Raw genomic sequence first — 26973 nt, 5'->3', positions numbered from 1 at the left:
CGCGGAGCTCGAGAGGATGTAAGCAAAGCTCAGCTGCCCCGGGACCTCTGTAATCCGCTGGGCCCATCACTGCCGCTCACATGGTTTCTGGGGACAGAGTCAGATCTTCTGGGACAAGCCTCTGTGCCTCTGTGTCTGAGGTGGCGTTTCCCAGAATAGGGCCCAGAGCATGTAGGGCCCTCACTGGACCGCGTCCACCTGTGTCAGGGTGCTGGTATCGAACTTGACAACGGAGGGACAGCTGGCCAGCTGTGGGATACCCTGCAGTCCGGGTGGGCACAGCAGCCAGCGTGGGCTGCTCCAGAGCCTGGACTTGCGGACACGGGGTCTTGAGCGCATCTGTCAATTACCCCGGATGCCAGTGAAACCGCGGCATAAGTGGAACCATCTGGAGGGACAAAGAGGCTTTGTGCGAAGTCTCCTCCTGCTCTGGTCGGAGGAGAAACTGCTGACCACAGGGAGGGGGAGGAGAGGCCCTTCAGCGACGACCCTCTGGGGGGAGGGGCAGCATTCGAACCCAAGTGCAAAGTCCAAGAGTAAGTGCAGCCCTCCCTCCCAAGTGCCACCGCGGTCTTTTTAACTTTACTGTGGTAAGAACACTTAACACAGGATCCAGCCTCTCGGGTTTTCAAGTGTGCAACACACACGGTTTGCTGACACAGGCGCTCTGTCGTGAAGCAGAGCACCAGAGCTTAGTTTCCCTGCACATCTGAAACTCCACCCACCCAGCAACACCCCCCCCCGTGTGCCCCTCCCCCAGCCTGGCAACTAGGGTTCTGTCCCTTGCTTCTTTGAGTCTGACTCTTTTAGATTCCCCTCATAAGTGGAATCATGCAATATTTATTCTTCTCTGAATGGCTTATTTCACTTAGCATAATGTCCTCCAGGTTCATCCATGTTTTCACATAATGTAGGATTTCCTTCTTTTTAAAGGCTGAATAATATTCCATGGTGTGCATATACCACATTTTCTTTATCCATTTATCAGTCAACGGCCATTTAGATAGTTTCCGTATCTTGGCTATTGTGAATAGTGCCGCAATGACCATGGGAGTGCTAATATCACTTCAAGATCCTGATTTCGATTCCTTTGACTATATTCCCAGAAGTGGAATTGCTGGATCATCTATCTGGTGGTTCTATTTTTAATTTTCTGATGAACCTCCATGATACTATTTTCCATAACAGCTGCACCACTTTGCATTCCTCCCAAGAGTGGACAAGGGTTCTGACTTCTCCACACCTTCACGAACACTTATCTTTTGCTTTTTTGGCAACAGCCATCCTAACGGGAGCGAGATGCTGTCTCAATGTGGTTTTGATTTGCATCTCTATAATGATTAGGGATGTTGAGCATCTCTTCATATGCCTGTTGAAGGCATCATACTTCCTGATTTCAAAATATACTGTAAAGCTATAGTAATCAAAAAAGTATATTAACAGTATAAAGATGGACATACAGACCAACGGAACAGAATAAAGGGCTCAGAAGTAAATCCATGCATATATGGTCAAGTGATCTTCAACAAGGGTGCCAAGAATACACAATGAGGAAAAGATAGTCTCTTCCACAGATGGTGCTGGGAAAATTGGATATCCACACACAAAATAATGAAACTGGACCTTTATCTCATACTATACATACAAATCAACTCAAAATGGATTAAAGATCTGAAACTGTAAAACTTCTAGAAGAACATGTAGAGGAAAAGCTTCATAACGTTGATCACAGCAATGACATGATGTAACACCAAAAGCATAAGCAACAAAAGCAAAAATAGACAAGCTGGACTACATCGGACTAAAAACCTTCTGCACAGCAAAGGAAACAATCAACAAAGTAAAAAGGCAACCTATGGGATGGAAGAAAACATTTGCAAACCATATATCTGATAAAAGGTTAATTTCTAAAATATGTAAGAAACTCCTATAACTCAATAGCAAGAAACCAAATAACTCATTTTTTAAAGGGACTAAGGACTTGAATAGCCATTTCTCCAAAGATGACGCACAAATGGCCACAGGACATTTTTGATGATCGGCAACTTTTAGGGATTGGAAAAGGCATTTATGACCCCTGAGGTTAAGTTTCTTCTGCTAATTCAAATTAATTACGAAGAGGCATGTCAAGAATGTTTGGAAAATTTAAGAGATTTAGATCATCATTCAACTGGCTTTCCTGACACATGAGTCAGTGGGCCTCACCTGAAGACCGACCAAAAAGATCACTTCAAATGTCATATACACTTGTGGTTGACAGTTACATCGTATAATTTTATTCTTAATAAAGGTCATAACTAAACGTGATTTAAGTTTGGATTAGTGTAATTATTTTCACCTAAGTAAATTTAGATGTCCGTAAAGGAATATTGTTTTGTCCTGAATTGGGGCTAAAAAGTCATTATGTATTTAGTTAAAGCTCAATTAGCCCTTGCTGACCTGAGCAGGCCACTGGAAGGGCTTGGGCTCTCGTTCCAGAAGGAAGAGCTGCCCCCAGGCCTCCAAAGCCTCTGGCTCTCACCCTTACCATGAGTCAAGAAGTGGGAGTGCTTCTTGCAGACCAAGGAGAGCACCTGGAGAACCACACGTGGGTGCAGAAGTAGCAGTTACCACACGCCGAGCCATCACTACATGCACACCGGCGTTTCACCTCAGGTGGCCAACAACTGTCACAGACTCTATAAGGAGATGTCGGCCCCAAAATACAGCAGAGGAAGCGGATGGTCAGACAGAAACCCCAGATGAGTCCGTGACAGCCAGGAGACGCAAACCCACATTCTGCAGTGTCCCCACCAGTCACCGTGGGAACCAGTTACCGTCACCGGCCATGGGAGGCGCACGGCCTCTCTTTACTGGACCACCCAGCCTTCCAACTGCTCGGAGCCGGCCCTGTAGATCAAACTGACATGCCATCCTGGACCCACACCAAGATATTTGTCCTCAGAGCGACTGGAAACTAAGGAACCTGATTTTGAGCCTGACACTGACCCGCCCCCATTGGAAGGTCATCTGGAGGGATTATTGCTGAGTTCTTGAGACAGATGGTTACTTCTACTCCATAGAAGCTGTGGGGTAGGTGGGTCCCAGGTGAAAGATGTCAGGTGGCTGAGCAAGGCTCTGAGCAGAAATTTACTGTACAGCTCAAGCTTCAAACAGAGGAGAATTCTCTCTCCTCATCCTCCTTTCTTTTCTTGCCCAGCTCGGCTATCCCTGCGTGCAATGGAGGGAAAGGCCACGATCCATGCGGGTGCCGCTGTCTGTGAGCCTTCCCTGCAGCACTGACTAAATGACAGTCGCCACATGCGTCACCGTCCACAGCGTCTGCCCTCCAGCAATTACGGCGGGAGGCCCAGCAGCGCCAACAACTCCTCCAGGACACCTGAGCGTGGCCCAGAGGAATGGACTCCATCCAAACGCTTGTCCGGGCTGTGTCCCCAAACTGGGGACTGAAGGGTCATCCCCAGCTCTGCGTGACCATTTTCCCAAAGAATCCAGGGCAGGGGGGCTTGTCTGAGTTCCTGAATTATCCCAGGGTTTCCAGTGGCTGGAGGAAGAGGAAGAAGTGGAAAATGAGTGGTTGGATTTGGGTTGTCCACAGCCGGTGACTTACAGGAAGCAAGGAAAAGAAAGGGAAGCGGTGGGACTTCCCTGGCAGTCCAGTGGTTAAGACTTGTGCTTCCACTGCAGGGGGCTTGGGTTTGATCCCTGGTCGGGGAACTAGAATCCCGCATGCTGCGTGATGCAGCCAACAAAAAAGAAAGGGAAGGACTGAGTCACTGCAAGTCTTGATTTTTTATTCTGGTGAAATACAACACGACAAAGAACTTACCATCATAACCATTTCTAAGTGTACATTGCATCGGCATTCGGTACATTCATATTGCTGTGTAACCATCACCCCCCATTCATGTCCAGAACTTTTCCGTCCTCCCCAACAGAAGTTCTGTCCCCACTCCCGCTCTGAGCCCTGCTGTTTGCATTAGACAGCCCTGCCTTCCCACCGGGTGCAGAAGTGACAGTGATCATGGGAGGCGGACGCCCAGGAATCCTCACCAAATAAGCACGCATTCTGTAAGTAACTGATGGGCCAGAAGTTCCTAAAGGCTCTCTAAAATAAGCACAAAAATCAAGAATACTATCATGAGCTCGGGGGCCGCGGGCCGTGGTGATGAGGTCTGGGATGGTACTCGCCATGCGGCTCTGATGGCAAGGGAGGGGGCTTCACAACAGGGTCCGTGTCAGGGGCAGAGAAAGCCCGCTTTAACCTCCTCTGTCGAGGCTGCCTGTGACCCTGCACACTGGGCTGGGTGGCTCAAAGGCCCCATGCCAGTGGACCCCGTTCTAGCACCTCAAGTACATCACCGCATCGGCCCCGCTGCAGCTTATTACAAAGGGGGCACCGTGGTTGCTATTTCACAGGCAGGAAACCGAGGCGCTGGGTTGGAGTGAGGAAGCGGCAGGAGCCCCGGGCCCCCGACCCATCAGACGTCACCACTGCAGGTGCTGGACACCGAGACTAGGGACTTCCTAGGCTGTCCAGTTATTCCAGGAAAATGGAAACACCTTCCACACTGGAGCCCGGGGACTGCCTGCACCTCCACGAAGGCCCCATGTCACAGGGTCCTAAGTGACTCGGGGACATGCTGGTTCTCAGAGTGTGGTCAACGGCACCTCCTGGGGCACCTCCTGGGAGCCCCTCCCCCAGACCCGGAGACTCTGCTTTTTAAGCAGCCCCTCCCGCCCCCAGGATCCAGGAGCGCCTTGAGGAGAGCGGGCGGGTCTGGAGGGGCAGATGCTGAGGTCCAAGGAGCCTGGTTTGGACCCGTGGCCTGGCCGTGGATAACTGACCTGGTCTCACTGATCCTCTATCCTTATAAGTACAGTGAGGATAATTCTCCCCCCAAAGGGTTTTTTGAGGGTTAAAATTGATAATTCAGTACAACATCTGACATACAGTGCTGCTCTCTAAAGGGCAGCTTCCTTCCCTTTGCTTTTGGGGAAAAAATGCACCAGAAAACTGTTTGAGTTTTAAGCAGAAAAATTTCGGGAAATGATCTGGTAAAGCAGTTATAATCAGAAAATGTAATGGAAAAAAGATTATCTAGGACTGAGCTTAAAGCGTAAGACTGATACTAACAAAACAAAAACCAAAAATGAGGGGAAAGAAGGAAACTTAGCTGCACACAGAAGAAGTATTATCAGAGTAAAGTGTGCTGTGTCTCCGGTGACAAGTCACAACAGTGTAAAGTCACCGCTTATCCCACAATTAATCGGTAAATTCAGCACAAATCCAATAAATACTTCATGTGGTTTTTACTTTTGATATTTTGACAAAACGATCCTGAAGTTGATCTGGAAGAACGAGCACGTGAGGAGAACCGGGAGCATCTGACAAATACCAGGGGGAGGTGCCGCATCAGCCGTCCACACAAGCGTGTGCGCTGGGCCTGGACACTCCTTTTCTTCCCTTTTCTGCTCATGTGTTATACTTTAACAAAAAGGCCCCCCCCCACGCACATACACATCCCACACGCACAGGTGGTGTAACAGCCACCAGATGAGAAAGATCAAAGAACAGAAGAGGAAGTACAGAAGCAATCCCACGTATAGAAGTGGGATTTATAATCGGTGCAGAAAAATGTGGTTAGAATAACTGGTTAATATTTGGGGAAAAGAAAAGTTAGATATATCACCCTATGTCCCCAAACTTTGTAGCTAAAGCAAAGTTCTATGTGTTCAAAATGAAATCAGAATCATGAAAAATGTCGATGCATAATTTTCATATCAGTTCACATAATGTATGTAATCCGGGGGAAAGGAAGGCCTTTCTCGAATGGTTCCAAGAAGAGAAACAGGCTAAAAAGAGGCCAACAGATACGACAGCTAAAAACTTCCAGCAAAGGACTCTGTAGACCTCACTGAAAAGAATGTGAAAAATTGTAAATGGGGAAAAAAATACATGTAACAGATGAGAGGAAAACAGACTTATTATTTAACTCCTAAAAATAAACGACCATGACATGCACCCCAACAGGAAAATGGCCAAAGATGGGACATTCAGAAAGGACACTCACGTGGCCGATGACACGTGTCAGAAACGCAACGCAGGACCCGCGCATTAAGACCACGAACTTGGTGCAAAGGTCAGATTGGCAGGGATGAAAAAGGAACTTTTGCCAAAAAATCAAAATTGAATCTGATTAAGCTTCTGGATCAACATCAATTTATAGGAAGTACAGAGGTCAGAGAAGTAGGTAGAACACGGGAGATGCAATTAGCAACATCTCAGCACAAACTCTACGAATAGTTTCCTGAAAATACACTGCAAGTGGGGACAGGAGGTGGGGGACCCGTGATCAGAGACTCAGGACAGATCAGCCACTCAGGTGCGTGGACCCTGTCTGCGTCCTGCATCCAACTCAAACAAGTCATGAAAAACCAAACAAAATAAAAACAATCACCTGTGAAATCGAAGAGGCATGTAGGAATTTGACCAAAGACTACAGAGGGATTTCATAGTATAAGGAATTATTGTAAATTTTGTTTGAGGGCTGAAAATTGTATTGTGGTTATGCTTTTCACTTTGTCTGTTTGGGAGGACAGACTGAAATAATTATAGTTGAACTAATATTATGTCTGGGATCTGCTTCCAGTACACAGGGAGGGGGAGAGGAGTTGGGCAGGACTGGCCATGGTGACCCTTGTTGGAGCAGGTCAAAAGCTAAAGGGGGTCCTTGTACTATTTCTTCTGCCTACTTTTGTGTGTGTTTAAGACGTGCTAAGTTAAAAAGAAAAAATAAGAGTGGGTTCTATTCGGTGTTGGTGAAAGGGAAGGGACATGGGACCACCTTTCCAGAGGACAGAAGACCAGTGCACCCACTGACCTAGCAATACAACCTCTAGAATCTTCTCTTATGAATATAATTGAAAAACTTTATAAAAATGTATGTGTAGGACTTCCCTGGTGGTGCAGTGGTTACAAATCCACCTGCCAATGCAGGGGACACGGTTTCGAGCCCTGGTCCAGGAAGATCCCACATGCCACAGAGCAACTAAGCCCGTGCGCCACAACTACTGAGCTTGCGCTCTAGAGCCCGCGAGCCACAACTACTGAGCCCACGTGCCACAACTACTGAGCCTATGTGCCACAACTACTGAAGCCCACGGGCGCCCATGCTCTGCAACAAGAGAATCCACCGCAATGAGAAGCCTGCGCACCGCAACAAAGAGTAGCCCCCGCTCGCCGCAACTAGAGAAAAGCCCACGCACAGCAACAAAGACCCAACACAGCCAAAAATAAATTTAAAAAAAAAAGTATATGTAAGAATATTTATCCAGCAATTTTTGTGATAGCAAGTAGATGAAAGAAAGAAAGAATGAATGAATGAATGCAAAGAACCTACATGCACATTAGACAGAAAGTGGGCAAATGCACTGTGTATTTTCAGTCAATGGAATACTATGCAGCCCTCTTTTTTTTTTGGCCATGCCGTGCGGCTTTTAGGATCTCAGTTCCCCCACCAGGGATTGAACCTGGGCCCTCAGCAGTGAAAGTGCTGAATCCTAACCACTAAACCACCAGGGAACTCCTGATGCTGCCCTTTAGAATGACAACCTAATACACACTTGCTGACATGAGATGATGTACATGATGTTAACATCAAAAGTACAGGCCTACAGATGTGCGTGTCCACACAGAAAAAGATTTATAAGGATACACGCTGAAAAGTAAACATTAGTTACCTTTGCATAGGGATTATAGATGACTTTTTAAAAAAATATTTATTTTATTTGGTTGCACCAGGTCTTAGTTGCGGCAGGCGGGCTCCTTAGTTGCAGCTCCCGGGCTCCTTAGTTTCAGCTCACCAGCTCCTTAGTTGTGGCACGCATGTGGGATCTAGTTCCCCAACCAGGAATTGAACCTGGGCCCCCTGCATTGGGAGCGCGCAGCCTTATCCACTGCGCCACCAGGGAAGTCCCTGACTTTTATTTATTTATAAATTTATTTTATTTATTAATTTTTGGCTGTGTTGGGTCTTTGTCACTGTGCACGTTTCTCTCTAGTTGCAATGAGCGGGGGCTACTCCTCGCTGCGACACGCGGGCTTCTCATTGTGGTGGCTTCTCTTTGTTTCGGAGCACGGGCTCTAGGCACGTGGGCTTCAGTAGTCGTGGCTCCCGGGCTCAGTAGTTGTGGTGCACGGGCTTAGTTGCTCCACGGCATGTGGGATCTTCCCAGACCAGGGCTTGAACCTGTGTCCCTTGCGTTGGGAGCGCAGATTCTTAACCACTGTGCCACCAGGGAAGCTCCCTGACTTTTATATTTATATTTCATTCCAACTTATCTAAAATTAAAATTTTTCTTTAGTAAGTGTGAATTTGAGGTATCATTTTGAAATGCGTTAAAAACAAATGTGAAAATAAACTATTTTAAAAGCAGGCAGAACAGTTCAAGTGATGTTAATAAGTCTTCGATAACCATTTACCATGCTTTTGAATTTTCTGAGAGTTTTGTAATTTGTTCCAAGGTTTAGAAACCATTATAAACTTATTTGGTAAAATGATAAAAGGTATGTGCTGATATTTTTGTCCCTACACAAAAAGCAAACAATGACAGATCATGATTAAGAAGAAATGGAAAATTTAATGGATGGATATTCATGTATATGTATATCTAATACACATACGCAAGTGCCTGGTCTGTTTCCTCAGAGTGTTCCTCCTCTTTTGACAAGAAGAGAAAGACGAAGCACCTTAAAGGGATAATCACATTTCATGCCGTCATGGGTGTGTCAAAACCCCGTTTCGTGGAAGCTGTGCAGGTTTTGCGTGTCGCTAGTCTGTTTTCGTACCTGTGGTGTGGACAAATTGGCGTGGCAGGGAGAGGTGGTCCCTGTGCAGGGTCTCCGGGCGGTGGGCCTGCTTCCTGCCTGTCACATCCCCTTACATCGCGGCAGAGACAGACAGGCTCCCTGCAAACTTGCCTACGGACTTTAAAGCCAGCCCTTCCCCACCAAAGGGCACAGCTAGTGTCAGAGCCATCAAAACAATGGCCTGCTTGTCCCCAGGTGGGGTACCGTGCCACCTTTTAAAACGACGTTTTCCTACAATGATGTGGGAGCATGTTCACTACAAAACACTCAGAAGTAAAAAAGAAGTCCACATCCGGAGGGTGGCCCGCCAGCAGGCCAAGGGTGGCAATGCGGGGTGAGGGGTTTTGTTTTCCTTTCTCTATTTTATTCTACATGAACAAGTATTATTTTTATAATCATAAAAAAGCCAATTAAGAAAGTTTTACCAAAACGTCGTCTCCCTCATCCTTTGCAGGCTGCAGGGCCCAAAAGGAGGCGGGTTGGGCGGGACAGAAGGGACGACTCCGGAGCCGGGGTGAAGTCAAAGGCCAGGTGGGCGAGGTGGGCTGCAGGACATGCTGCCAGGCTCTGCAGCGCCAGAGGTCTCTGCTGGGCAAGAGGGCCTGCTGGTGGGCTCCGCGGGGCACAGGGGTGGTTCTGGAAGCCTAGATCCAGCACACTCTACCGCGGGCCTGTTCTACAGGGACAGAGAATGCTGAGGCCACACCTCCCAGGGGCCCCCATGAGCTCTTCCATGCTGCGTTTTCTCTTTACCATTTAAGAACTGTAGGAATTTACGATAAAACTGCTGGTTCCCGCACGCTGGCCGGCTTCACTTCACCCCTCTTGTCACGTTCACACTGTGAGGACTCCTCATACGGGGCTTTTCCAGAGAAGGTCGCCTGCTCTGGCCTCAGAGGGGCCGTGTGGCAGGGCAGGGGACGGACCCTAAGCAGTGGCCAGGCCTCGGTCTCACTCCTGGGTCTCACACTAATGACAGCCTGTGGGTCACCAGACCCTTTCACAGAGGGACGGCAGCCGAGACACTGGAGGCAGCGCGGGGAGATGAGCCCTGACTGCACGTCCACCCAATTCTACCCAAGGGCGTCCGTCCTGCGCCACGCAGGGTGCTGCACAGGGGCTCTTCCCCCCCAGGAAAGCTTTCAGTCCATGTAAATGGCTGGGGCGACCGCTGTGCTGCTTCAATTACCAAAACACCTAGTTGTGAATATGTGGTCACCTCCTCGTCCCATGAATTTGGGGGAAAAGGAAGAGCTTATACACAAAACAAAATGTTGTCATCTAAGAATTTTCACGTTTTCCATAAAAATTAAGATGTGTATCTCATTTGGAAAAGACAGAAGCAAATTAAAGCTCTTTAAAGATGTATTTTTAAGGCCACAAATCTCAATACTTTCTCTCGGCCCTGACTGGCGTTTCCTCATCAAGTCCCAGCTCTGCGAGCTTGCTCGGGGTTAAGATGCTGCGGACAGAAAAGTCAGCTTTCTGTCCTGAACCTGGCAGTGCGTCCAGTGACTGGGTAATCCATATCACAGACGGTCGCACTAAGCTCCTTTCTGCCCCGTGTCTTCTTCTGCCCCATCTTTGCAGTATGAGGTGCTTCCGTGACTACACACAAGGGTTTACGGGTCGGGCTCTTCGGGACGCGGATGCTGCAGCCCGTCACTGGCAGAGGACACGGCCACACAGCTAACACAGGGCAACACGGCGAGCACGGGGCTGCGTCCGCCCGGGCAAAGGACCCGAGAGCAAGCCTACGACCCAGTGGTTTCAACGGGACCCGTCTCTAGGTGACAAGGGCATCTCAGGGTGCCTGCAGACCCAGGGGAACAATGCCAGTCTCCACAGTCAGGCCATACACTGAAAACCCAAGAGAAGGTGAGAAATTCCCATTTTAACATAAAGGTGGTCCTGTGCCTGATAAGTTTAGTTGGGGAATCACACAGAACAGACTGGATACTAACATTTACTGAAATTCAGTTTACGTTTATAGAGCATTTTCAATATAAAAATAAGACTTTTAATTAAAAAAGAGTACTTAAGCAGCTCTGGATACATCCACAAAACAACAGAAAAGTATAAAGTGGGGCAACATCTGGATATGGCTCCGTAAGCTACAGGGCTCTCAAACCTCACGGGAAGTTTGATACTGAATTTTTTAAACTTTTAAATAAAGCAATTGATCTTCTTCTCGAGCAAGATGCATTTGAAAGGAGGCTTCATGAGGAGTAACATTTGGAGGCTCTTCGGGCTCTGGAGCGGAGGAGGACGTGGGATTTCCTGACGGGAGGGTACCAGGCGCTATTTGAACAGGTGGGCACACACATCCACCCAGGAGAGGTTTACATTCGCTGGCACGTGAGGGTTCAAAACCACAACTGGAATCCTCCTTTTTCAGCTTGCATCTTCTACCAACTCTCCAGATGGTTAAAATGTCCCTACAATGATAAAACAGCATGTCGTGGGAATCAATTTACCTTGGCTTCACATTCACCAACACAAAGCACTGCATTTAAAACGGCTGAGCTAACACTTATTTCTGCGGTAAGTACATATTTATAGAATATATATAAAATACTGTAAGATATTTAAAGCACTTCCTACAGTGCCTGGTACATAGAATGTTCTCAATAAATGTTACTTCTCTTCTCTCCCACAGTTCTATGAGAGGGAAAAAAAATAAAAATCATTTATAAATTCATAAATAGTTTTTAAAAATGATGTCTAAATATGGAATATGATTCAGCACAAAAGCACTGCAGCAGGGGCCAGGGTCTGGAAGTAACCCAGCGTCGGGAGGATCCGCACCCGGTCCCCCGCCCTCCCCGCCCCTGGAGCAGACCTCCTGTCTCCTCACCTTCGCCCGCAGAAGTCACTAGGAGCACCGGACGGCTGGGGGCAGACCCGTGGCCAGACACTGTGCCACCATGAAATGAGAGGTCTTGTCCAGCATCCAAAAACCTTTATCACACTTGCCACTGTCCCGGCAAAGAGCAGTGTGGCTCCGTGGCCCCTGGGCAGAGGCTGGCAGGGCACCCCTGCACTCCAAGGCTGCGCCGTTGTGGCAGAAGGCTCGCTGCGCTGGCTGAGGCCAGGAAGGGAGTGGTGGGCCAGGCGGTGGGGGGACAGAGCAGTCCGGTCCACGATGGCATCCTGTTTCCTGGAAGGCGGGTGCTGCCCTGAGCCACGGTGACCCAACAAGAGAGACTGAGGACTTGCGGTCGGCAAGGGAAGCAGCACCCAAGCTCGTGAACACCCGTTTCACACGGATGGCTCACTGGGGTGACTGGAACGGGATGCTGTGGCTGATGAACCTGACGAGGGGTGGGGAAGGCTTCACACACGTGGACCGTGGAGGCACAGCAGAACCTTACAAGATGGGAGATGGCACCCCAGGCAGTGAGAACGGCAGGTCAGAGTGTTCCAGAACCAGAGCAGCTGCCTGTGTGACCGAAGCCAGGGTTCATGGTGCACAGAGACAGGGACGGGAGATCTGCCTGGAAGGTCAGGGGAGGTCAGGCTGGGCCAGGCTGCAAAAGGTCCTGAAGACCACGATGAATACAGAGGCTGGATTTGTTCAATGGACCTGTGTTTTCCAAAACAGTCTCAGAAGCACATGTATAACAGGCGTCCCTTGACAAAAGGACGTTCTAGAAATACTAGGCTGAGCAAAATCAAACCCATCTCTTCACTTGATTCTCGGGACCAACAGTCTAATGTACATCACACCTCCAAAGGTGGGGAAAGGATGCAGCATTTCCCGAACTTCTCTGGCCGGAAACTCTTGTCAGGAGCCCCTGAGCAGCAGGGCCCCCGGTGGGGAGGCGGGGAAGAGGCCAGACAGAGCGTGGAGGCTCTGTGGAGGGGCCGCGGGAGAGGTAGAGGAGGGGACAGGTCAGCAGGCAAGGCTGCAGAGAAGACGGGCCTCTCGGGAGAGACACTGGGACTGGGGGGGAGGGGCGGGGAGAAGACGAGCGACTCTTTTTAATTAATTTCATCATCATCATCGTCAACACCACCACGTGGGTCAAAAAAGTTCTTTTTGTTGAAAAGGTCTTCAGTGAGATGTCTCGTTCCTGCCCCCATCCCCACCCGCCTGCTTGGGTGGGGTGTACATGAAGCCACGCTGAAGGCAGAACAAATAGGACTTAGGACAATCGGACGCGCGAGACACAGCAACAAGAGGACTGAGACCTAGAACCTCCCACACAAAGGAACCACTCATTTAAACCTTCCACCCAATCTCTGTTCCCTGACCCGACTTCAAGTTCCCACATCACCATGTTCTTCTCCCCACAGTCCAGTTTGTCAGTGTTCCTCTCAAAGCCCCCCTCAAAGCTCAGACCCCCAGGGGCACCCACAGAGGACCTGTCCTGTCCCTGATACAGATGTGAGGCCTGATGTCCTCAGACTCCGACACACCTGGTGGCAGGGACCAGCCACTGGAGGCACGTCTGATGGGGGATGTCTGGGCACTGAGCCCCTGCTTTGGGTTCATGCTTTAGAGGGACCCCTCTGGCCGTACCTCTCCATGGATGTTCCCATCCAAAGGCCCTGTCCCCTTCTAGAGCCTGTCCCCTGGCTAGGCCAGCCTCTCCTGCAGGTGCATTCTCCTGAGATCACAGCACATCACTAGTGCGATTGCTGCAAGCCTGAAAGATGCCCAGGGGCCGGGTGCTTGCTGGAGAGGGGTGTGGAGATGTGGGAGCAGGAACGTGGATGGGGTGGACGTGTCCACGTGCACGTGCTCAAGGCCCCTTGTCATGCAGGACAAGGCCTGAGCTGAGGAGGGGGGTGGGCCAGGGGCCAGCTTTCCCTCGTTCCACCATGTCCCGGCGTGGCACTCTGAGAAATTCAAGAATTCTATATTTGAACCTGGCCTTCCACCTTGTTAGGAAGGATTATTTGTCTGTATAAGTCTGAAGTAGTGCTGGAGAGCAGGGCGCAAACCAAGGAAAAGAAGACTTGGTTCCTGCGGTCACGTTTTACCTCTGTTCCAGATTGTCCTGTAGCTCCCGTGTGCTGGAACGTGTCCTAGCCTAATCCGCTAGGGCCCTTCTAGGAGGCGAGCATGGCCAACGCGAACAAAGCTTAGTACTTATCGGTACCCAACGACAGCGTCTGGTGAGCAGTTCAAACAACGATGAGCACACGATGTTTATAATCAGTCTCCTACTGAATATCTTTAAAGGGATCAAGTTTGGGAAGCAATCCATTTAGACCAAGGAAAGGATAAGTGGGTAGCACTGAAGTCAGGGGAGGTAGCGTGACATGACACCCCATAACCTTCTCCACTCCTCTGAGGCTGAGTCAGGTGCTCACGCTGGGAAGGAAGACACAGGCCTGAACCCAGGCCCAGGCTTCTGCAGGGCGCAGCTCCACCAGCCACAGCAGTGCGACAGGCAGCGCTCTCACCGCAGATGTACAAGGATCAAGAGCTTTGCAGAGGAGCTGTTGTTGAGCTTGCGAGACAAACAGGCAACTTTAAAAATAGGGTATAGGGGCCCGCACGCCACAACTCCCGAGCCTGTGCTCTAGAGACCGTGAGCCACAACTCTTGAGCCTGTGCCCTAGACACGAGCCACAACTCCTGAGCCTGTGCCCTAGAGACCATGAGCCACAACTCCTGAGCCTGCACCCCAGAGCCCACGAGCCACAACTCCTGAGCCTGCGCTCTAGAGACTGCGAGCCACACTCCTGAGCCCGCGCCCTGGAGCCCACGCACCACAACTCCTGCGCCCATGCCCTAGAGCCAGCGCACCACAACTACTGAGCCCGCGCTCTAGAGCCCGCGAGCCACAACTACTGAGCCTGCGCTCTAGAGCCCGCAAGCCACAACTACTGAGCCCGCATGCCACAACTACTGAAGCCCATGCACCTGGAGCCTGTACTCCGCAACAAGAGAAGCCACCGCAATGAGAAGCCCACACACCTCAACAAAGAGTAGCCCCCACCCACCACAACTAGAGAAACCCTGCGCACAGCAACAAAGACCAAATGCAGCCAAAAATAAAGAAATAGGGTGTAAGGATGAATGTATATATTCTAGGAAAAGTCTTGAGTTTAAGACCAAAAAAAATTGTAGGCACAGCTTTCCTGGACTTCAAAAGCAGGCATTAAGGACAGACTCTCCAAAATATATATAGGCTGTTCTCTTACATAAGTTTGCTTTATCTCAAATTCATTGACATGGGCTCAGGAAGGGACATCCTGGCACCTTGGAGGGGATGCTGACGTCTTAAGAGGCTGCCCTGGAAGGAGCCTCAGGAGCTTAAAGAGCCCACTTACCCAGTGCTGCTGTTGCTTTTAAAAAAGATTTTTGTTGCTGTTTTCTTTTTACCTTTTGACCCCCTTCACCAATTTCTCCCCCCCCCCACTTCTGGCAACCACCAATCTGTTCTCTGTATCTATGAGCTTTTTTTTTTTTTTTTAAGGTTCCACATATAAGAGAGATGATACAATATTTGTCTTTTTCTGTTTGACTTACTTCACTTAGCATAATGCCCCGAAGTCCATCCATGTTGCTGTAAATGGCAGGATTTCCTTCTTTTTATGGGTGAATAATATTCCATTGTATGTATAGCACAACTTCTTTAACCACTCATCCATCCTATTTTTGCATGTTTTTCTTCTATTCAACAATCTTGTTGAATATTAGTTCTAGTAGTTGATCTGTAGATTTTCTTGGATTTTCTATGTAGATAATAATATCATCAGGAAATAACAATTTAGCTTTCTTCCTTCCCAATTCTTGTTGCCATTGTTTCTTTTCCCTTGTTTAATTGTCTGAGTTAGAAACCCTGGTAAGCAGAAGTGGTGACGGAAAACAAACTTGTGTTTTTCTCTTCATCAGCAGAAATGCCCACCTAGTGTGAGGATCCTTAAACCTTACCAGGATAAACCCTTCTATTTCTGGTTTTATCATGAGTGTGATTTGGAGTAACTGAACACTGTTTCTGTCTCTATTAAGATATCATTTGTTTTTTTCCCTCCTCCTTTGACCAAACAATGTAGTCATTTTTCTAATGCAAGTCATCCATGTGTTCTTCAGGTAGGATTTCTTTAAACCTATAAAGCCATCTGGGATGGTAGCTTTTGAGAACATTCCCAAATTATTCCATTGTGATTGGTCTACATTCTCTCTTCCAGAGTCAGTTTTGGCAAGTGAATTACTATGGGGGGAAGAGAATTCCCACTGCACTCACTGGTCATTCTAGCTCTGAGCCTAGCACAGCCACGTGTTCACACAGGACAGTCCCCTTAGCATTTCAGAGCGTCATTCCAAGGTCTTTGGTGTCTGCTACAATGCGGGGTCTGTTGTCACTCAAGTCCCTGTTTCCTCATGGATACCAGTCCTTTCTCTCTAGCAGCTCTCCAGAATTCTGTCTTTAATGTTCTTCAGTTTCACCATGATGGATGTGCACATACATCACATCCAAGACTCACCAGGACTTCTCAGAAACACACAAAAGTATAGACAGCAATATAACAACCCCCATGATCCATCACATAGCTTAAGAGGTAAAATATTACAGATTTAACTGAAACACGCACCATATCTGAGCCCTCACTCCCTAGGCAGGAATAACCTTCTCATGCTGAACTCAGTCCATCATTCTCAGGAACGTTTTTATTCTTTTAGTTAATATGTATCAACGTTTTACTTGTTGAAAATTGTATCTAAATGGTGTCATTTTCTTCTGTAATTTCCTTTTCTGAGTTCATCCATTCTCACTGCAGTGTGTATTTCACTGAATAAATATAGCCAATTCATTTATCCATTCTCCTATTGATGGACGTCTATGTGGTTTCTGGCTTTCTGCTAAGCAAACAATGCTACAATTATTTTGTACACATTTCCCTGGGCACATCTGAATATGTACCTAGTATTGAAACTTCCAGGCCACAGGGACACCCACCATCACCTTTACTAGACATCTGCTCTCCAAGTCACTATGCCAGGTTATACTGGCTCCACTAAAGTGGACAGACCCTTCAGGTCCACATCCTCACCCACACTTACATCAGCAGACATTTTTATTTTTGGTGCTTTAATTGCACGCCCTTAATTATTAGAGAGGTTGAATCTCCACTTAGCATTTATTGGCTGGCCGGGTGTCCTCTTCTCTGAACTGCCAGTTCATGTACTTCACCCCTTTATCTGCTGCTCTGTTTTGTGTGTTGCAAATGTGCCCCCTGCTCTAGGGTATCTTCTTAAACAGTGAAGGAGCAATTTTGATATGCAGCGTCTTAGGTGCATAGTCAAATATGTTAGTCCTTTCCCTTTGGGTTTATTAGTTTTTATAAATCTTCCCAACGTCATAAATATATTCTCTTATACTTTCTACTGAAGGTTTTAAAGGTTTCTTTGTTTCGGGGTTTTTTTCCCCACATTTAGGTTCTTTACCTTTCCCCCACTTCCCAGAATTGATTTTTGTGTGGGGTAGAGATCTAATTTTATTTTTCCTCACATGTGGATAGCCAATTGTCCTAGCACAATTTATAGAGTAACTGGTCATTCCCAGCTGACTTGTAACACATTGTCTGTAATATATCCAGCTGCCATATATGCACTGGAGCTACATTGTTTGGTTAACTGAAGCTCTCAGTTTTATTCACTTGTCTATCTGTCTACCCCTAGGCCAATAACACTGTCTTAATTACTACAGCTTTGTAATATATCTTGACATCTGATTGGTGATCTCCCTCACCTTGTTCTTCTTCAAAACTACTTGGCTACAAATGCCTTTCTTCAATTTTGGGAAATTCTCAGCCATTACTCTTTTCAAATCAGATCTTTTCATTATCTTTTTCTCTCCCATATTCTAAATTCCTTCCTTCTAGATTCCCTAATGAACCTTCTCATTCTTTCCTCTGACTGCTAATCACACTTTTTATCTCTTTATCTCTCTTGCTGTATTTTGGATGATTTCCCCAGATAAATTTCCTAATTCACTAGTTCTGTCTTCAACTGTGTCTAACCTGAGAATTTTTTTCACTTCAACGACTGTATCATTCATTTTTAGAAGTTGTTTCTTTTTTTTTTTTAACCTCCCAATTCCTTTTTCATACCATCCTTTTCTGCATCATGGCTCTGTTTCTTTTTAAGTCATTTTTACAATTCTTAACATATTTACCTTTACAGTGAACTTCAGGTTCTTCTATTAACTCAGGTTCTACAGGTTTGTACTCTCCTGTTTGTTAAGAGTCCCTGACGCCACTGCCCTACTCCAGCCCCAGCCCCACCAAGGCAGCTTTGTCTACATAGCTTACGTCACTCTATCGTGACCTTACGCACAGTGCCAGCTGTTTTGCCTCTGAATCCTGTACGCTCTGGATGGTGGAAGCATCCCTCCAGGTGGATTCTGACTTTGCCACTAACCGAGGCTTTAAGGACTTTAATAGTCCGTGTCTATTTTTATGTTCATGCTTCAACTTTTGATTTTTGTAGCACTGAGACAGAATAAACTTGGAGCCCACACCCACGTACGACCGGTACTTTAACTTCTAATCCTCTTTTATGGTATAGGCAGATCTTCAAGGCAGAGAACTTTAGGGAAGGGTCCAAATTCTAGCTCCCACATCTCCACTGGCCGAAGTCTCATCTATCTCTGGACATCAGCATTCTAGCCCCCATGCCCTGGGCCCATTCTACTACCAAACCCAACAAAGGCTAAGACCTAACAACAGCCACAAAGGAATATGTTTGTATCCACTGCTCTGCTTCTCTCTTCACTTATTATATTATTAACTACATATCTAATGTTTTTATATGTAGCAGGAAGGGATACATTTGCATTAGCTTAGTCTAACGTGCTTGTAGGAAATCTAAATTGCATTTTTCTTAAAACACTATCTTTTCTGTAAAAATCCATTTCACCGTCTCCTCATAGTATAACATTTTATTCCTAGAGAAAGGTTTAGTTTTGTTCTTCTAGTCACCTGAAGGCTATCTGTTCCTTCAGAGCCTGGAAATGATCTCAACAACACAGTTAAAAATTTTTAAACTCTTTTTCTGGCATCCATATTCAGAGAAAGCATTTACCATCAGAAGTTATATCCAAAGATTCTGGCAGCAGGTCTATTCAAACTCGTCCATTTTGGGATTCACGTCTGGCTACGCTGACACAGCCAAACTCCTCTCTTGGCCGGCTTGTTCTTCCACCGTTTGAATAATTCAGCCCTACGTCTCAGCCAGGAAGCTCTCACTGTGTCTGGGAACGACATCCACGAAGACCCACCACCTCACACTGTGCTCCTCAGAGGGGTTAGAGCAGGTCGTCACTGTGCACTGTCCGGGAGTGCTGCTGCCACACGGGCTATGAGCACAGGACCAGCCAGGAGAGCGGGAAGAGGAGAGGGCTGCGCTGTCGGTCCTGGGGCCGCCACCTCCCCATCAGCCATGGTGCACAGTGGGCCAGTCACTTAACCCCTGTGGACCTCACTTTCCTTATCTGTAAGGTGACAGGGTTAGACCGGTGACCTCTGGGGTCCCTGACAGACCTCAGGGAAAACGCACAGAGCGCAAATTTGATTCCTACAGAATGATCAATGAAATTCCCGTTGATCCCTCTATGACTGCGTTTCCTTCTCTCAGGACGTAAGAGTAAAGGACTCACGAGGAGTAACTGTTGCTGAAACAGGACACGAAGACCAGCCCACTGCACACAGATCTGTCTTCACCTACAGCACAGTGTTACCTTCTCATCCTCGGCCCTTGCTCCTGCCTGACACCCGGGCCCAGGAGAGAGAGAGAATCCTGTTTACACCAGCTCCCGGGTCCATTCCGTTTCAGTGCAGTATTTACAGATGCTACAGATGTAGGAAGCAGTGGCTAATAAGACAGATAGGTAAATAAAATAAGGCAAATATTTTAAAGGTCACCCATTTGGAGATAAGAAGTAGTACAAGGAAAAAAATGTATCCATTCAGAATCAGAATAATCATCCCTGGGCTCCTCCTGCCGTCCCTACAGGGAAAACGGAGCCCAGACAACAGCTGGGACGTGCCGCCCGCACCCCCCACCCCCCGCAATGTCTACTCTCACGTCCAGCCTCTCTTCTTCCCCTCCCCCAACACCACTGTCCGGCAAAGGATTTCCACGTCAAAAAGTGAATAACATCGAAGCTTATTAAGGCTGCTCCCTTAGTATTTGCCCTCAACACTAACGAACAGGCTGTTATCCAAAATCAATCTGTCGGGAATTGGGGGTGGGGGGTGGTCCACAATACCCAAAACATCATGTTTTGCATGTTGGCTTTTATGTGGCAATTCACTACCAGCTTGGGTTAAAAACCCAATAACCTGAGATAAATTGAAGCAAAGGAATACCAGTGATGTGCAATACATAAGGCCTACCTTTTTCAACTTAACGCCCAGGTTCTCCACTCTGTGGGCACTCCTAAATGCTGAGCCTGCTGGGCAACCAAGACCCACAGGCCTACATTTAAAACTGCAAGGCTTTGTTTTCAGGAGGATTTGTCCACTCCTTAGATGATTAGCCAGGTGGGGTCCAGTCAGAAAAGGGAAATCAATCTAGGTATTTCATACACAGGGATTCAACTTCACAAGTGATGGAGGAGAAGAGAAGCCACACAGGGGAAGGGAGGCAAATATTCCCCCAGTAGAAGCCCCACCCTCCTGCAGGCTGGGAGGACAAAGGGAGGAGATGGTGTGACTGCAGAGCCCCAGAGCTGGCCACCCAGCAGGAGCTGGGACCGGAGGGAGGGGCTGAGAGGCTGCCTTGGGCGGGGGAGGGGGAGGGAGCCATGCCCTGGGAGATGCAGGGGAGACGAGCGTGGTGAACGGAGCTGAGAGAAAACAGACAAGTGACCATCACGCGGACCCAATAAAGTCTGAAGGTGGCCCCTTCCCTGAGGAGCTGTAGAGCATCAGTGGCCAGGTACCATTCAGAAAACGGGGTGCTGTCCCCCCAGCGAACATCTTAACTCTGTTCTTCCCGTAGTTTCCTGCATGACAATGCCCACCGCTTTCACGCATCTTCCTTTCGTTATCATGGAACCTCTCGCAGCCTCACTAGGTTTCATTTAATGGGCAGAATCTCCAAGAAGAGCGTGATTTCCATGGCACACCTGGCTGCCATGGACCCCTGTGCCAGGCGGGCTGAGCTGACCGGGAAGGAAGCGGGCTGCAAGGCGCAGCCCGGCCTTGGCACCACCCGTGGGAGGACAGGGGCTGCTAGAGACGGCGGCCTTCACCCTGCTCCTGGCCTTGCAGCCTGGACGGTGCACAGCAGCGAGGGCAGCCCGCCCCGGGGTCGGGGGTGGACACCCCAAGTGACATAACACCATGTCCCACCACCGCAATTGGGGATGGCTTCACCCCAGTTGTCCGTAACATGAGCAGGGTGACTCAGGGTGAAGAGGAGTTGTTTCTAAATAATAACTCGTACTAGGAGTTGAACCTGAACAGTGATCACCCTAAGAAACTGTCAGCAACGACTGAAACAGTCATCCCCGCGACAGTGAGCTGGAACAGACCAAACAGGAGACTCGTGTGCCTGCCTGGAAAATGAGTTTGAGAAGGTCTACAGAAAAAGTCCTTGCATAGTGAGCAACGACTCATGGTAACAACAAGGAAAAGCTTCGCGGGAGAAAGACAACAGGAACTCAGGCAGCGGGCTTAGACAGCCACGTGAGAATTCAGAGCAGAAGCCATCGATCAGCTGATACCCTGCTGAGGTCAGAAATACCCAGAGAACTGGGATGCAAAGGAGGTTTTCAGGGATAAGCAGCAAACAAGCTGAGAAACACAGGTCTACGTTTTCCGTCAGGGATTCCACACAAACTCCCCAACGTAACCTCTGCTTCTCTTTGAGCCAAGGTCGCCATCCCGGGTCAGCTATGGGAACTGTGGGCCAGGACAGGGCGGGCTTGTGTGTGAAGTGGGGGGCACACTTGTGAATGGAGCTGTGTGTTTAATAAAGTCTTCTGAAATTTGGAATTGCTGCCCATCAGTGATTTACCGTTAAGCACTTCTCCCTGGGATCTTGCACTTCTAAAAATACTATTTGCTTTTTATTTAACACTGAGCCTTTTGATGTTCTAGAATACAAAAATAGTGTCTTATTATTTTAAAAGCTTAAGAGAGAAACTAGCCATATTATTAGAAAAAGAAGATATATGCAGCTATAGTCTGTTCAAATATCAAGAGGTGTGACTTTTCAAATTCACATTTCAATCTTTATTTACATAAGACTTTTAGAAGTAGTGGGTGTAAATATTAAATCACCCAAGCTTGGGTGAAATTTTATTGAGAATAACTACAAATAAAGGGAAACTGATTTTTTAAAGTCACTTTCTGAAATTTAGATGAAAAGAATATCGAGCATTAACAAAAAAATGATATATTTACATATCAATATAGGTTTTCTGTGCGCAGATTCATCTCCTAGGAAACATACAGAGGCAAGCTTGGGGAATTACAAAGGAAGGAAAACCCTAATCAAATAGGTACTGTTGTTCAAACAGAACATTAGCTTAAATGATCCAATCAGCTGCTTGGGCCAAATTTTTTTTCTTTAAGCCCTTCGTGCCAGAAGACGACCTCTCAGAGCATGAAGAACCCACATTACGTTCCAACTGTTTGCCCAGCAGATGGGAGATTTGAAAGATACATTCCATGGAAATGGGATAAGAACAAGGAAGGTCCTGGTTAGTCACCAGCATCAATGCAATCTACCCATAATGGGGTCGCACCGTTTACTTGAAATCCAGGGCATGTTTGGCAGTTACAGTGAATCAACCGAAATACAGTAAGTTCAAGTTGCTGGATCTTTGATTTCACCATTGTTCAGGATTACACCACAAAACGCAATACAACCTGCGGAAAGTTCCCGGAAGATAGAGGACAAAAAGTAGAGAAGCACATTGGGGCAGGTCTGCCACCAACCTTTGTCTTCATATTTGTCTGATGACGTCACAGAGTCAGAGGTTCGCATGGGCGATAACTGACACAGTTCTAGGCCTCAGTTTAAAACAGAGTCATTGCCTCTCACTATAAAACAAGTTGCCTGCAATGCAGCACGTGAAGACTATAGTTTACTGACTCAGTCTTTTGCTTATCAAAAACAGCAATGTGTTTCTCTAAAGATCTTTAGGGGGCAATCCTGAAAATACTCACACAGACACACACACACACAGACACTCCTGCTTTCTATGTGGAAATTAAACACAATTCTATCTTACTGCAATATGAAGACTGCAAATTTAAAATTAAAAAAAAAAACCAAAAAACAAAAACCAAGAATTACAGCGGTTTCAAACCTATTAACTTGTTTTTAGAACAAGTTCAGAATTAGTAACAAGGGTATCATGATGCTAACGCACACTTTACGATTTTCTGCCCAGCACAGGAGACTGAGAATCTGACTCTGGTCACGTTAAGACCTCCCTTTACTTTGAATTAATGGTGTGAATACTGTGTTTCTCCTTCTGAAATCTGTGGTTTGTGTGAAGTTTATGCAAACATGAAAGAAAAGCTTAAAGAGGGAAAAGAGAAAAAACAACGTTGATTCCTATTTGCATAAGTAAATGAGGTTAGGACTTTTCTCTAAGATGTACTCAAATAACCTCTATTTTAACCATATCCAGAGACCTGTTCCCTTCCCTGAACCCTGTGTTTTTGAAAGAACTTAAAATGTATATTCAATTTCTATTTCCAGTCTGAAGCTAGAAACAAATTAGTTTGCAGCCGGGTAGAATGCTAAGAAAAGCTTATCTGCACCTTTTTATTTACATCCCTTATTCCTTAGAAACGTATCTGCTGTTTTTATGACTTTGTTTTATGGATCTAATATTTAAGGCCAAGTCTACCTTTTATGTCACAGCAAGAAGGTTAATGTACTTACAGACTCCCCCGCAATGCATCTTGGGCAAGGCTGGGCCCAGCTCTTTCCACCGTCCTGAGGAACCTATTTAACAAATCACAGCGGCAGGTGAATCAGAACGGTGGTTATTTACACTTTTCATTAGACATTTAAAGGCTGGTTTGGTGGGAGCAGAAACCTACCCCCACGCTTGGTCGCCCCTGGCCACCGTCTGGCCTCGGTGCAGGGAGGTGGCCTCTGGGCTGGGCATCTGGTGACTCGGGCTCCTTGCTGCCCCAGGATGCGGGCACGCGCACCTTCACCTGGGGGCAGCCCCACTCCTGCGCCGCTGCTTCTAATCTCCTGCATGCCCGTTTCTGCAACAAACAAAATCTCACTTGAGATGGCCTCGGAAAGCACACGACACTCTAATTGAATTTGCTTTCTGAGAACCTCAGCTGCAAAGACAGACCCCTGTGGAGCTGGGAAAGTTTATAGGACATTTGAGGAGATGACTTTAAACTTTATCTTCCGGGAATAAACACCATCAATTACACTTAACCTCATTATTTCTAGCATTGTCTGACATTTACTTAGCTTTACGGATTTAAAATAGTCATTTTAAACAATTTTGGCTGAAACTCTTGTAATAAACTATTGTGACTGGTTTATTGATATTGAAAATGTACAAAACCTATAAATTTTGTTCAAGAAACTGGTTATATGCTTCAATACATTTTGCCTGGTATCAAGGCAAATACTTTCTTAATACAATATGAATAATTCACATGTGGATAATTCTTTGTCTTACTGACACTGAAGAGTAAACTAATTTTATTTATTTCAAAAGTTGCACACACAGCCCATAACTGATAACCTTTGGGAAAGTCAGCATTTGGCTTTTGCTTCTCCATGAACTAAAGATGAATTACAAAAGCAACCCTCCAATGCTAAAGAAAAACGGTTCACTCTCTAAGTGCGAAGACTGTGTACTTTGCGGGGTAACAATGTTTTCAGTGACACAGAGCTGAGGGTCAGGAGGTCCACCCCTTGCCAGCACCAGCATTCCATCCTGGGTCCCTGGGCCAGAGGGCGGCCCCGCTGGTGGACAGCTCCCACCTGAGTCAGAAAGCACCCTAGCACACGGGCGGCCTGCACACCCTCTTCAGTCACTGGCAAACCATCGTCATGACTGGGGCCAAATCTGTTCATTATCTGTCCTATTATTTATTTATGGTTTTCTAAATTGACTTTTTTTTACTTAATGGATTTATCTAATATATTGATAGAAACCTCCCATCATGGGTTTAGAGTGCCAGGGTTACTCTTCCCTAACATGCCTTAAAACAGATACCTGAGGATGAAAATGGAAAACGTTGACATCTGAGCCCCTTAAACCATTGAGAATAATGTCCTGGGGTAAATAAAGTGTGGAATCCATGCGGCTGAGACAAGGGCAGAGGCAGTCACCCCTCTCCCTACAGTTCTTCCTGAACACCAGGAAATACAGAAAGGTCACAGTCACTTCTGCACTGAACCACACCCTGGGCACAACCTGAAATCAGAGAACACTGACATCTGAGAATACGGCCAGTGAGAAAGAAAAGCCACCAAACCCCAGTGCGGGGTCCCCTCTACTCCAGCCCACACCCCCAGCGTGGCTCCATGCTGAGCAAGGGCAGAAGCTGTGAGCTGGACGGAGCGGGGACGCCAGTGAGGGTGTGAGTGATCTGCCCCCGGAAAGCCCACCCAGACACGGCAGCTCGGGGGGAGCCTGAGCCCTGGAGCACAGACTCAGGGCAGGGCCTCCAAAGTCCACACCGTGGAAACAGACGCCATTTAAAGAGGCTCTCCTCCAAACTCACAGGTCCTGAGAGGGAAACAGGCAAATGAGTTGGGGGAGTGCCCCTTGGGTGCTGGGTGGTGAGAAGGAGAAAGAGGGGAAGTTAGGGTCCTGCAAGCCACGAGGACCATAATACCAGGAGCCTCACACCCTCCCCTGTCCATCACCAAAACCTGCTATACCTGGACTCAGCCAAATTAACAGAAGAACGGCCATTAGACCAGCAATCTTTACAAAACACGCATTAACATAAAAATCCCTCCTGAAAAACAACCAGGAATCAAAAGAAGATTGTAATTCAAACAGTCTAAAAACATACTTAAACGCTCAAACAAACATTTGAAGATATGAAAAACCACCTTGAATTAGAAATGTAAAAACAGAAAGGGACAAAAGCAGGGAGAAACCAAGAGAGACTTGAATGAGTTCAGGAAAGTAATGGAAGGAAAAAGCACAATTATCTCAGAAATGAGGAATAAATTATAAAATGCAATAAGGAGAATAAATTCAAGTGAAAATAAAGGGCACTAAAGAAGGACAGGAGCACAACCAAGAGAAGGAAAAGAACATAAAGGGAAAAAAAAGGGTAGGAAAGGAAGCAGTGGAAATGGAAGACAAAGAAGGAATAGTGTTCATAAATCAGAGTTCTGAAAAGAGGAAAACAAAATAATGGAGCAAAGCTAATGTTTAAAACTGTAACCTAAGAAAACTTCCCCAAAACAAAAAAAATGACTGAATCTTAAAATGAAAAGGCTCACAGGGCACCTAGGAAAATTAACCCAGAATGATCAACGCTGAGATATATCCTAATAAAACTAGGAGATTTCAAAGATAAAGATAAAATCCTCAAGGCCCCTGGGCATGCAGATCAATGAAAGTGCAAAGGAACTGGACTGGCATCAGGTTTTTCAAAACCAACATACAAGTAAGATGACAATGGAGAAACATTCTTTTCAATCTCAAGGAAAGAAAATATGAAATAAGAATTTTAAATCCAGCAAGCTGTCCTTCAAATATCAAGATTACAGAAAAAGAGTTTCAACATACAAGAATTTAGAGAATACTACACCCATCAGCCCTTCCTGAGGATTCACGTGAAGGTAAGCTTTATCTCACCAAGCGATGACTGGGAAAATTCCAGCATAAGGATTTTTTGTAAGCATTTGAAAGTATTTAGATGTACATCTAAGACTAAATTTAAAATAAAGGTGGGATTAGGTCAAAAGACTAATGTGCAAATATTAAATACTCTGACAAAGCAGAAATAATTCAACTAAAATATGAGAGACGAAGGGGGAGGGAAAGAGGAAAAATTCTGACTGTGGGGACTTCCCTGGTGGCTCAGTGGTTGGGAGTCCGCCTGCCAATGCAGGGGACACGGGTTTGTGCCCCAGTCTGGGAAGATCCCACATGCCGCGGAGCAGCTGGGCC

At 46.9% G+C, this 26973-nt stretch overlaps 1 protein-coding gene across 2 annotated transcripts in view; it reads right to left on the bottom strand.

The window, feature by feature from the left end:
* Nucleotides 1-26973, bottom strand: part of C16H10orf143 (chromosome 16 C10orf143 homolog) — a 107872-nt gene that overhangs the window by 57318 nt on the left and 23581 nt on the right. For both annotated transcript variants that reach the window (XM_030832108.2, XM_060286154.1), the window contains exons 2-3: nt 23903-24076; nt 23742-23804 (exon numbers count right to left, since the gene is read on the bottom strand). In XM_030832108.2, the coding sequence (XP_030687968.1) occupies nt 23742-23804; nt 23903-24076 (237 nt within the window). The remainder of the gene's footprint in view (nt 1-23741; nt 23805-23902; nt 24077-26973) is intronic.

The sequence above is a fragment of the Globicephala melas genome, chromosome 16 (assembly GCF_963455315.2).
Source record: "Globicephala melas chromosome 16, mGloMel1.2, whole genome shotgun sequence".
Classification (NCBI taxonomy): domain Eukaryota; kingdom Metazoa; phylum Chordata; class Mammalia; order Artiodactyla; family Delphinidae; genus Globicephala; species Globicephala melas.
This window is presented reverse-complemented; position numbering and strand designations above follow the sequence as displayed.